We start from the raw sequence: 12,649 nt of genomic DNA, 5'->3' as shown, positions 1-12,649 counted from the left end.
TAACAACTCCGCCCCCGCCCCCCCCCCCCCCCCCCCCCGTTACGTAAGCGGTTCTTTCCTCTAGCCCAGCAGAGAGTTGGTGCTAGCCTGGAACCATTTTTTCTGGCCCCAGAGCCAGTTCTTTGTCAGTGGAAACAGAAAACCCGGTTCCTTACCTATGATTATGATGGTTCACTAGGGATCCCGTTCAAGTTACAGCGATTTTATCTATTTCCATTGATCAAACCCAGGACATTGCTCATTTCAGTTCAATTCACAGGTCTATGGGTTTAGCAATAGCACTCTCAAAGCACCTTTGAGTTAAGTCAATTTTATTAGCGTAGCCCTTATAACATTTGTCGAAAAACAGCTTTACAGAAAAATATGAATTTATCCTCATGAGCAAGCCTGAGGTAATGGTGGGAAGGGAAAAACTCCCTGAAACCACATGAAGAAACAACCTTCAGAGGAACCAGACTCAAAGGGAACCCATCCTCATTTGCGTGATAATGGATAGCATTTAGAAATAACTCACTCCTATAACTGTGTTCTGTGTGGTCAGAAAGTCCAATTGTGGAACCATAGTGCCATCAGTTCGTGCCGTGTCTTGGACTGGCAACACTACAAGTTTAACACTAACTGATCATCATTCATGTCCTTGCTTGTCATCAGGAAGGTTAAGAAATTGTCGATCATGGTTATAGAAGGAATGTTAAAAAGGGACTGAAGGCAATTTTTTTTAATTATCAAAATTCTCTATCTCATTTTATAAAATGTAGGAACGCATTTCTGACAGCTATTTTGTCGCTGCTATAGCAAGTTATGAGTGTTTGAAATATGCTCTGTAATATATCAGTCCATATGTCAAAGCGATGGCTGTAAACGAGATTCGCTGAGACCTGTGCGAGACGTCGTAGGACGGAAGTAAAACGTACAGCGGAAATCAACGTGACCAACATCTGCCAACGTTGTCAAAAGACGCGCGCGCCCTCCTTCAAATGCTGATGTAATAAAGCCGGAAGTTTTCCCTGTGTCCGAAATCGCTCCGTACTCATTATATAGGGCGCTATATAGTGGGGACGCCATTTTGCAGTGCTGTCCGAAACCTTAGTGAGGATTATGTGGGAAATGCGCTCAGTATAATATGTATTTATCACAAAAATACATGCATGTATTTATTATTTTGAAAACCCACCAGCCGCCTGATTTGGCACGTTTTAATTGTGTGACAGTAATGACGTCAATACCAGCGCGATGGAGTAGTCCTTATCCTGTCATCTTTCCAACTCTTCTCTACTCCACGTTGGTTGGAAGTCGTATGGAATAATCTCCATGTCATGTACGCAAGGGAGGCGGATGTACAGTATGAGCAGAAGTATACAGTTTAATAAAGTGCAGAATATATATACAGTGAGAATATATACACAGGCAAACAATCCAAAACGAGAATACAGGCAAAAGAGTCGGTCAAGGCGCAAACAGTACATCAAAGGCTAAGCGAGGACAAGAACAAGAAACAGGCACAAGAATCGTGAAACAGGAACTCAAGACAATGGGTAGAAAGGCTCGGTAATGCGTACATGCGATGCAAATGCATCGGTACAGTCCTTAAATAGGCAAACACACAGTTCCTTAATTGAGCTCAGATGCGCCTTGTTCACGGCGCGTGTGCAGCCCCAGGCGTGCCTTCAGGTGCACGCGCCACAGCGTGCAGGACTGATACTCCATCACTGATGAAGCTGGCAAATTAATCTAAATTGGAATGATATGGCGATCTGGCCACTGTGTAAACAGTTTTCAAACTGTCAGCGCAGATAGGTCACGTTTGAAGTCTCGCACAAGTCTCGTGAAGATCACACAGATAAGCGACGCCTGCCGTGGACCAAACGAACTACATTCAACATGGCTAAAAACCGAAAAGGCCGATAAGTGTAATGTAATATGCCAATACGAGTCATGATATAAGGTTAATAAAACCGAAAACGTAATTGAATAACACGTTAATTAAGAAATAAAGCAAGTTTAAATATTACTTCAGTTCCCCTTTAAGGAATACGTCGTAGGAGATGTCAAACCAGGCGAGGAAATACAAATTGTGTAGTCTGAGCCTAGCATTAGGGAAAACTCATTGTCTTCCTTGCAACCAAATACAGTGATTTTTATTTCTTGATTTTATTTTTGTAAAACATTCAGTGGTCAGTTGACAAAGAATAATTTGGATTCAGACCTTGGGATTTGAGTCGTAGAAAGCAAAAACAAAGGTCTACAGTGGGTCTTGTAGTAGTAGTAATAATAAATAAGGGCGGCATGGTGGTGTAGTGGTTAGCGCTGTCGCCTCACAGCAAGAAGGTCCGGGTTCGAGCCCCATGGCCGGCGAGGGCCTTTCTGTGCGGAGTTTGCATGTTCTCCCCGTGTCCGCGTGGGTTTCCTCCGGGTGCTCCGGTTTCCCCTACAGTCCAAAGACATGCAGGTTAGGTTAACTGGTGACTCTAAATTGACCGTAGGTGTGAATGTGAGTGTGAATGGTTGTCTGTGTCTATCACTACGTTCAGACTGCAACCTGAAACGACCCATATCCGATTTGTTATGAAATCCAATTTTTTTGTTATGCCGTTCACATTACCAATTATATGAGACTTGTATGCGATCTCCAATATGAACGGAAAACGACCCAAAAGTGTCCCGCATGCGCAAATTGACACGTAATAAGCACATCTACGTAATACGTAAACAAAAAAAAAGCGCACTCTTCAAGTTTAATGATTTCTTTTTTTGTTTGTTTGTTTAATTATCTGGTTAGTGTTAAAGTGTGAGGTCTCGTGTGTGTTTTTGTTTCTGAACTGAAATGAAAACGTGTAGCCTGGTAGCGAGGGTTGACTCCTAAATGTCTCTCTAATTTCTATATAAGTGCACTACATGTTACTAGGAAGTAATGGATTTTTAAACTCTATATAGTGCACTCGAGCTTCAGTAGGCAGTCATTTGGGATACAGCCGCTGTATTACCAAACTCTTAATTCAGGCTTAATAATTTGCACATATTTATTTCGTCATATTAATAAACTTTTTCTACATTTTTATAAATATTTATTTAGATTGTTTATAGCCAGCTGAATTCTGCAACTTCTCTCAGCGCTGGCTCAAGGTGCATAAACACCAGTGCAGTTTGCTATGGAGATGAGGCGAGACCTGGCGATGTGGTTTTTGTGGCGGTGGCGGAACTCGCACAATAATCTGATTAATGTGGGCAGCAGACTAATGAGACCGAAGGTGTCAAATTACTGGAAATTTCCAGAACAATCTTATAATCTTGTAATACAGGATGGTTTAAGTTATAAATCAGTTATAGAAACTGTTTTATTTAATCAGGCTAACAGATCAACATCCAGGTCCCTACCAAATCCACCATTAGCTTGATCAATTCTATAAAAGTCTATTTAAATTCTGAAAACTGTACAAATGTTATTGTTTTCCACCAAAGAGGCGGGATTAGCCAACGCAGAATAGTGACGTTTGTCTCTTGTTGATGACGTGTTGGTCGCATGAATGCTACCTGTCCGGTCAGACTGCAGTTGCATGTGAAAATAACGGATATGCATCGGAATTAGGACCACATATCCAAGCGGCCTGGGTCGCATGTGAAAAAATCGGATCTGTGTCATTCAGATTGTCAATAACAAATCGGATACAGGTCGCATATGGGCAAAAAAATCGGATATGGGTCGTTTCAGGGTGCAGTCTGAACGTAGTGTATGTGTCAGCCCTGTGATGACCTGGCGACTTGTCCAGGGTGTACCCCGCCTTTCGCCCGTAGTCAGCTGGGATAGGCTCCAGCTTGCCTGTGACCCTGTAGAAGGATAAAGCGGCTAGAGATGATGAGATGAGATAATAAATAAATAATACAGAGCTTGTGTCCACAGATTAAATACATCTTTAATCCTTATATTAGTACTGAAGTGTGGTGTTTTGATTCAGATTATTAGGCTGACACTGCGGTGTGTTTCCTCATGATCCAGAGGTTATATTTTGAGCTTGTGTATTTTTGTCCCATGTTTTTCTTCTCACTCTTTTTTTTTTTTCTTTCTTCAAAATGTGTACGAGATATTCTATGAATAATACTTGCTTGTATAACATGTCACCTCTATGTGCATCTCTAACATGTCTTTGTGTTTGCGTCTCTCTTGTACATTTTGGTCAGTAACAGGGCAGAAGGGAAGGTGCTAGAGACAGTGGGAGTGTTTGAAGCCCCAAAGCAGCATGGCAAATATGAAACGGGACAGGTAAGGGTTTACACACACATCCGTTCTCAGTAAGATACCATCAGAAACACTACGTGTTCAGAAAAATCGTGAATGCCATAATTGATTAGTTGGTCTATTTTATGGAGCACGCTATGGCGCACCCTACCTCGTTTCACACCACAAGTACCGAATCTGTCTGAATCGATTAACTTGTAAGCAGGTAAGCTATTTATTAAATACTACAGTTTTCATATTATATAGTGTGTCTCAAGTTATACTGCTCTCAGTTCACATCGAAGGCTTTGGGAGTCGATTCCCTGATTCCAGGTGCTGAAAACTAATGGCCCTTTTCCACTACCCTTTTTCAGCTCGCTTCAGCTCACTTCAGCCCGACACGGCTCGCGTTTCGACTACCAAAAAAACAGCACGACTCAGCTCGCTTCAGCCCTGCTCAGCCCCTAAAACTCGCACCGTTTTGGAGTAGGGCTGAAGCGAGCCAAACCGTGCCGAGTGAGGCTGGGGGCGTGAGAAGACACTCCCCTGTGCACTGATTGGTGAGGAGGAGTGTCCTCACATGCCCACACACGCCCCGCGAGCACGCTGGGATCTGTAAACACCGCAAACCCGGAAGAAGGAGAATTACGAGAATTATGAAGCCTTATGCGCCTCGCCTCATCTATACGCTCTTGCCAGTATCTGTTGGCGTTGTCGGTGACAATAAGCCACAGCACCAAGACCAGCAACACTAACGACTCCATGTCCTCCATGTTTATTGTTTACTCTCCGGGTTGTAAGACTACCGCTTAAAAGCTCACTGATGTCACTGTTTGCGCTGCTTAACGACATCACGTGACGTCCACCCACTTTCGCTAACTCCACCCAATGTGTCCACCCACTTCCAGCCAGCACGGTTCAGCGTGGTTGTAGTCGAAATGCAACTCCAACAGCCCCACTCAGCCCGACTCAGCACGGCATGGCTCAGCCCGACTCAGCCGCGTTTGTAGTGGAAAAGCGGCATAAGAGTCAACCCTAAAGTCGATTCCACACACAAATGATTCATTTTGTGCAAATATGGCAATCAAAATAAATTTAGCATCCAAGTATTTCGGTTAGTCAGACAGCTGGTAGATAAAGGCCTTTATTTTTTTCGCAGTCCAAATCCTGCGCTCTGATTGGCTAGCGAGCGGGTCCGTATCGTAGGATACGGACCCTGGATACGGACCTCTGGCGACTCGCTCGTTCACAACAACAAACATAGTAGCATTTTTTTTGTCAATATTTATCTTTTTTTTTTTTTAAATAAGATTTACTTATGAGTGATTCCACGCTTATGGGTACTGAAATGGGGACATGAACTTATTCACCTAAAACCATTTCTTTTTTTACCATCAGGTCACAAAACATGCAATCTTTAATGAATGATATGTTAAAAGATAACTTTAATTTTCTGAGATGTAATAAAAACATATTTATATGCCAAAGTTAAGCCTATGAGTTCCAAAATGATGTCTGTTACATTACTTCTGTTACGATTGTCCATCTCGCGTCTGTTACAAATTAATTACAATCTAGCTCTATACCATGTTAATCTTATTGAAAGAATGTGTATGTTTATTCTACTACACATGTTTATTAATTATATTTGCTAAAACATCACCTTCCTATGTTTCAAAAAGTAATTCTACATTGTTAAAATTGAGAATATATATATCCACAACACTTCTGTTACGTTCTGACTTTGGCATATAAATATGTTTTTATTACATCTCAGAAAATTAAAGTTATCTTTTAACATATCATTCATTAAAGATTACATGTTTTGTGACCTGATGGTAAAAAAAAGAAATGGTTTTAGGTGAATTTTTAAAAATAAGTTCATGTCCCCATTTCAGTACCCATAAGCGTGGAATCACTCTTATAAGATTATCAAAAATCATAAATTTTTGCCAGCATTTCTCAGGAGAATAGCATTAATTTTACAGCATGGATAGCGATAACGACAGTGTTCACAGTGAAAGCGAGTTTTACTGCCCTGAGGAAGAAGAAATAAAAGAAAACATTTCAGGAGAAAGCTAAAAACCTGTAACTTGCTAATGCCGAGCAAAAACATGGCTGAATGACTCCTATTTGTATAAATAGGAGACTACATAGGCGGCAAAACGTAGTTTTTTTCCTGCCATGGAAGTGCACTTGTATACCGAGGAGGAAGCCATTTGCATTACAGCCGTGAATGAGGATTCAAAACAGCATTAATTTTACATCATGGATCGCGATAACAGTGTTCACAGCGAAAGCGAGTTTTACTACCCTGAGGAAGACAAACTATAAGAAAACATTTCAGGAGAAAGCTAAAACCCTGTAACTTGCTAACGCCGAGCAAAAACATGGCTGAATCCTGAATGACTCAGTTTTGTATAAATAGGGGACTACATAGGTGGCAAAACGTAGTTTTTTTTCCTGCCATGGAAGTGCACTTGTATACCGAGGAGGAAGCCATTTGCATTACAGCCGTGAATGAGGATTCAAAATGGTGGCTCGCCTCGGCTCGGTTTTCCCTTTCGGGCGCTCTCGTTTTCTGTTAGAATTTGGTAAAGAAAAAAATAAATATATTATTTACCAGCTTAAGGTTGATCTGTATGGTGAAATACCGCGACCTCGGTCTTGAATACTGACCTCGGCCCAGAGGGGCTCGCTCAGTACTTTCAAGACCTCGGTCACGGTATTTCACCATACGGACCTCCCAGCTGGTAAATAATATATATTTATTTATTTTGAATTCGACTCAATCAGGGCTTTGAAATCTTGGGAAGACCCTCACGTAATGGCTTGTTGGTCATTGGAAGTATAGGTGTAAATAAGTGTGCAGGAGCAGTAAGAATGTACAGGATCCCATAATCTTATGAGGTTGTGTGTCTGATTTAAAACGTGATTGATGAACATAAGTATTTGATGATATTCTGGTTGCTTGATATCAGTAATAATTATAATTCTGGGCAGAAATATTTTTATAATAATCCAAGCAATTGGTGACTAAGCATTAGATTAATTGATTTTCAAAATAATTAGTCAGTCGGAGCCTTAGTTTTGATAAAGGTTGTGCGTTTTCGTTCCAGTTGTTCCTGCACAGTGTGTTTGGCTACAGAGGCATCGTCTTGTTCCCCTGGCACGCCCGACTTTACGACCGTGACATCACACCTCCAGCATCCGACAGGTGAACACCAGTCCTCATCAGTTTTGAGTAAAATGTCTCTCACACTCCCTGTACATGTTGGATTTGTTCTTTGAGGGAATTTTTTCCTGTAATCAAATTCATAGGTTTATATTACAATTAGGAGTGCAGATGCAAACTTTAAATCTGATTAATTGTTGGGTTTTTTTTCACTTAAACTATTCAACAATTTTTGAGACATTTGGGAATTCAGGAACATCTCTAAAGGTGCAAATATAATTCACTTCGCTATACCTTACCATGTGTACATGCGCAGCTTCTGTGATCGTTGTTTGTATGCATGCTTGCGTAACTTACGCGAGTCTGGAGGATTAAAAGTGGCGTCCATTCAATGGCACATGAGAGTCAAAACATCCCTGTCCTTCTGCTTTCCCAGACAAGCTGTAATGTTTAACGATTTCATGGACGGTACTGTTAAACAGACTGACGAGCTCCGTTTCTCTTTAGAACTTTCAGCTGTCAGCGAGATTGTGATAGCGAAGCCCAGCCAGACAATGATAAGCTTAGTGATGTTTCAAGAGGCATTTATTTATGTTCAGCCGTCATCTTTAATTTGAACACAAATATACTTCCTTTCCTTCACAAACACCGTAAGAGCTGCAGATGGATAAATAAAATGAAATTAGCTTTTACAGGCATAAACATTTCCATAATGCCAGTTAACCACACGTGGACATTTATCAAATATTCATCATATAAATCGGTCAAAGCCCATGAAAAGCTAGAAAACCAGCATTAACACGACATTACAGCTTATCCATATAGCACCCTTTCACATAAGCTAACATTAGCATGGCTAATACAACGACGATATATGTAAACACCCTTTCGGCGGTTAATTAGGATAACATGTCACAGCAAACAGTCATAAAACAAGTTGAAACACACAATACTTTGTTCCCATTTCCAGCTCGGCGCTTAATTATCCGTAATGAAACTTTACATTGCATGGCAATGTCTTCAAAACACCTTTTCCTTCCGTACACTCTTCAATTAGCTGGCTGCCTTTTTTTTTTTAAAGATTTTTTTTGGGCTTTTTCCACCTTTATTGGATAGGACAGTGTAGAGACAGGAAATGAGCGGGAGAGAGACAGGGAGGAATTGGGAAATGACCTCGGGTTGGAATCGAACCCGGGTCCCCGGATTTATGGTATGGCGGGGCAAAGACGGGTTTTTAATTTGGGCACCATGGCGAGTGTAGCGAGCCAAAAAATTTTTTTTTTACTATTTTCGCGCATAGCGTGCCGAAAATTTTTGACGTATCTTTAGTAATTTTTTTAACCAATTATAAATATATCGAGCAATAAAAATAATAGAAATTACATAATCATGTGCAAGTATAAAGTAGTGCTGTATCTAAAAAGTCAAAAGTTTTCTCCAACATTCTGAATAAATAAAGATAAAAATAGTTCATGAATTTTTTTTATATGCATGAAAAATGGGAAACAATATGTAATATCAATCTATTTGCACAAGAGTATGGGCAGCAGAGAACTTTAAAATCTCAAACAGTGAAACAATAATCTAGAACAATCAATATATCAAAAATATGACATATATATCTGTCTAAATTAAGCTATTGATGCGTATTGAAAAAGCTAGAATATGTCAATTCAACAATATATCATCTCATCTCATCATCTCTAGCCGCTTTATCCTGTTCTACAGGGTCGCAGGCAAGCTGGAGCCTATCCCAGCTGACTACGGGCGAAAGGCGGGGTACACCCTGGACAAGTCGCCAGGTCATCACAGGGCTGACACATAGACACAGACAACCATTCACACTCACATTCACACCTACGGTCGATTTAGAGTCACCAGTTAACCTAACCTGCATGTCTTTGGACTGTGGGGGAAACCGGAGCACCCGGAGGAAACCCACGCGGACACGGGGAGAACATGCAAACTCCACACAGAAAGGCCCTCGCCAGCCACGGGGCTCGAACCCGGACCTTCTTGCTGTGAGGCGACAGCGCTAACCACTACACCACCGTGCCGCCCAACAATATATCAATTAAAATAAAACAAGATATCAATATATAATATAACCACATAATAGTTTGTAGTATGTCTTTACATATATTAATAATAGGTCCAGTAGTATAATTAGTATAACAGTCATTCAACAACACAATTAAAGTTGTTACTCTTAGAATTAAATCATTTTCTACAGAGAAATTTGTGTGCAAGATATATTCTAGCAACAAATACCATAAAACTTATTTATAAACCTCCCCATTCCCCCGCCTGTAGACTTAATAATGCCATCGATTGTGCGTTTTCCATGAATATATGAACTGCTGTTCTTATTATGTGATTTACCAGTTGTCTTAGGTCTACCACGACCCGGCATGAAGACCACTTGTCAATCTATACTATCAACAGTATCACAAACCGACAGTCACGTGTTATCATGAATCGTTGAGAATTTCACAACATGAACAAAGGAAGTATATTTTATGACATTCAGACGTCAGACACGGTTTACGGTAATCGCTAGACGCATTTCATGTTCACTTCATGTTATGAAGTGACTGAACAACAAATTGAAATATATATGCCAAAAAATGACATTTTAACAATAATTTAAAAATATTTTGGGTTCTCCACCCTTATGAAACAGGATTTTTTTCTTCTAATTTGGGCGATTTTCGAATGTTCTATTTTGGGCCTTTTGACAAGCCCGTAATTTGGGCGCCATTATACGGTATGTAATTGGGGCTGTATTTGCCCTTGTATGGCGCCTTATCCACCTGAGCCACGACGCCCTAATTAGCTGCCTTTCACGTGTGAACACGGATGGGCAAGTTGCTGACTCTCAGATGAGAGTGCGCCAGAAGAGTTTCAAAATAAAAGACCCGAAAACGTAAAAGGCACTAACACAAATAAAACTTACAGGAAGTAGTTAACTTGCTTATATACTGTCAATAAGAGTCATTTACAATTGTTGTCATGATCTGTGTTTTCTCACCATGTATTCAAAAATATTTTCTAATCTAGAAAATCCAGAACACTGGTACTCAAAATAGACCTTTCATAGGATTAAGGGTTTCAAACACTAACTGTAATGGGAGAACTGCTCGTGTTAATGCTCAGTGGTGGTCTAATGCCGCTTTTCCACTACAAACGCGGCTGAGTCGGGCTGAGCGGGGCTGTTGGAGTTGCATTTCGACTACAACCGCGCTGAACCGTGCTGGCTGGAAGTGGGTGGACACATTGGGTGGAGTTAGCGAAAGTGGGTGGACGTCAGGTGATGTCGTTAAGCAGCGCAAACAGTGACATCAGTGAGCTTTTAAGCGGTAGTCTCACGACCCGAATAGTAAACAATAAACATGGAGGACATGGAGTCGTTAGTGTTGCTGGTCTTGGTGCTGTGGCTTGTTGTCACCGACAACGCGGACAGATACTGGCAAGAGCGTATAGATGAGGCGAGGCGCATAAGGCTTCAGAAATTCTCGTAATTCGTAATTCTTCTCCTTCCGGGTTTGCGGTGTTTATAGATCCCAGCGCGCTCGCGGGGCGTGTGTGGGCATGTGAGGACACTCCTCCTCACCAATCAGTGCACAGGGGAGTGTCTGCTCACGCCCCCAGCCCCACTCGGCTCGCTTTGGCTCGCTTCAGCCCCACTCCAAAACGGTGCGAGTTTTAGGGGCTAAGCAGGGCTGAAGCGAGCTGAGTCGTGCTGGTTTTTGGTAGTCGAAACGCGAGCCGTGTTGGGCTGAAGTGAGCTGAAGCGAGCTGAAGTGAGCTGAAAAAGGGTAGTGGAAAAGGGCCATAAGTAAGCGATTTGAGAGACGATGTTGGTTTGTTTTCCATGTTTCAGTTTTCTGAAAGGATTAAAGATTCGTTTCGTTTTAAATGTTTTGTTTTCCAAAAACAAACTACATCACGGCCTACAAAAACTCGCCGTCCGACCTGCGGAAGCATATTGAGGCATATAAACGTTTTATTCCAAGAGAAAGCTTGAGATGAAGTTGTTTGTGCTTTTAGAGCTAGCGATAACGTTGCAATTGCTATGCAGTCGGGTTAGTCAAATGACTTTCTATGGATTTGCCCGCCAAGTTGCCGTAGCCTTGTCCACGGCTAACGTTTACGCGTAGCTAGTTAACTTGGACACTGTTAGTTAGCATGTAAAAACGGAGTTACGCTAGCATGAATAACATTAACTTATCTGAAGTCCTTTCGGAAATATGTTTTAGCATAATCTTGCCAAATAAACAGAATGTAGAAATCTTTCTTTTCTAGTAGCGTTAGCTACCCAATATGATTTCGAGTTTGAAAAGTGTTTGCTAGCATGTCAGGTGGAGTTTCACTGACTAGCTAGCTTAACCACCATGATGGCACAGCATGCGTTCATTTTGTGAATTCACATTTCTGTCTTTGGTAACGGCATTAGGTTTTGTAAGCGTTGTGGCAATAATACAACGATGCGTTAACAGAAAATTTACTTTTAATACTTAAGTATTTTTCAAAGCAAGTACTTTAACTTAAGTAAAAAAATTGACTGGAGAACTTTTACTTGTATCGGAGTAACGTTTGACCGGTGGGATCTGTACTTTGACTTAAGTGATGAAGTTGGGTACTTTGTCCACCTCTGCATATTTCCAGGGCCAAGCTCTGTCTTCTCAGCATGCTGCAGTGTTGCGTCCCTCATTGTTTAAATAGATCTGAGTCCAAAAACTATGCAGTTGCCGTGAATTAAAATGTTAACTTGCTTTGAGTACGTATAAAATGTAAATCTCGAAAAAGAAAATTTGAGAACAAAGACGCAAGAAGGTGTGACAGACATTGGTGGTCAGCGAGTGGTTGTGGGCAGGACCTTGGGGGCGAGCGAGTGGTTGTGGGCAGGACCTTGGGGGCGAGCGAGTGGTCGTGGGCAGGACCTTGGGGGCGAGCGAGTGGTTGTGGGCAGGACCTTGGGGGCGAGCGAGTGGTCGTGGGCAGGACCTTGGGGGCGAGCGAGTGGTTGCAAACGCAAATCAGGCATTACGCTGTGAGTCAAGTGAACCTGCTTTCTGAAATCGTATAACAGCAGTGTTTCCCACAGACCAGGTAGCAATTTGTGGTGCTTCACTGTGCTGATGAGGGAATCGTGCGCGGTGGTGTCGTGGCGGTCGGTGAAGTCGGTCATTGGGGTGTATGCAAAGTGTTTACAGCGGGCGGTGTTCAAACACACAGTATTTTTCTTCAGAGTCACCTGC

General features: G+C 41.7%; 1 protein-coding gene across 3 annotated transcripts in view; it reads left to right on the top strand.

Moving 5' to 3' along the window:
- Window positions 1–12,649, top strand: part of poldip2 (polymerase (DNA-directed), delta interacting protein 2) — a 59,937-nt gene that overhangs the window by 5,557 nt on the left and 41,731 nt on the right. For 2 of the 3 annotated variants that reach the window (XM_060912187.1, XM_060912185.1), the window contains exons 2-3: window positions 4,177–4,258; window positions 7,333–7,430. In XM_060912187.1, coding sequence (XP_060768170.1) covers window positions 4,177–4,258; window positions 7,333–7,430 — 180 coding nt within the window. The remainder of the gene's footprint in view (window positions 1–4,176; window positions 4,259–7,332; window positions 7,431–12,649) is intronic. The other variant, XM_060912186.1, reaches the window with a different exon arrangement.

The sequence above is a fragment of the Neoarius graeffei genome, chromosome 28, assembly GCF_027579695.1.
Source record: "Neoarius graeffei isolate fNeoGra1 chromosome 28, fNeoGra1.pri, whole genome shotgun sequence".
NCBI classification, from domain to species: domain Eukaryota; kingdom Metazoa; phylum Chordata; class Actinopteri; order Siluriformes; family Ariidae; genus Neoarius; species Neoarius graeffei.
The sequence above is the reverse complement of the archived record's forward strand: the minus strand, read 5'-3'. Positions and strand labels throughout refer to the sequence as shown.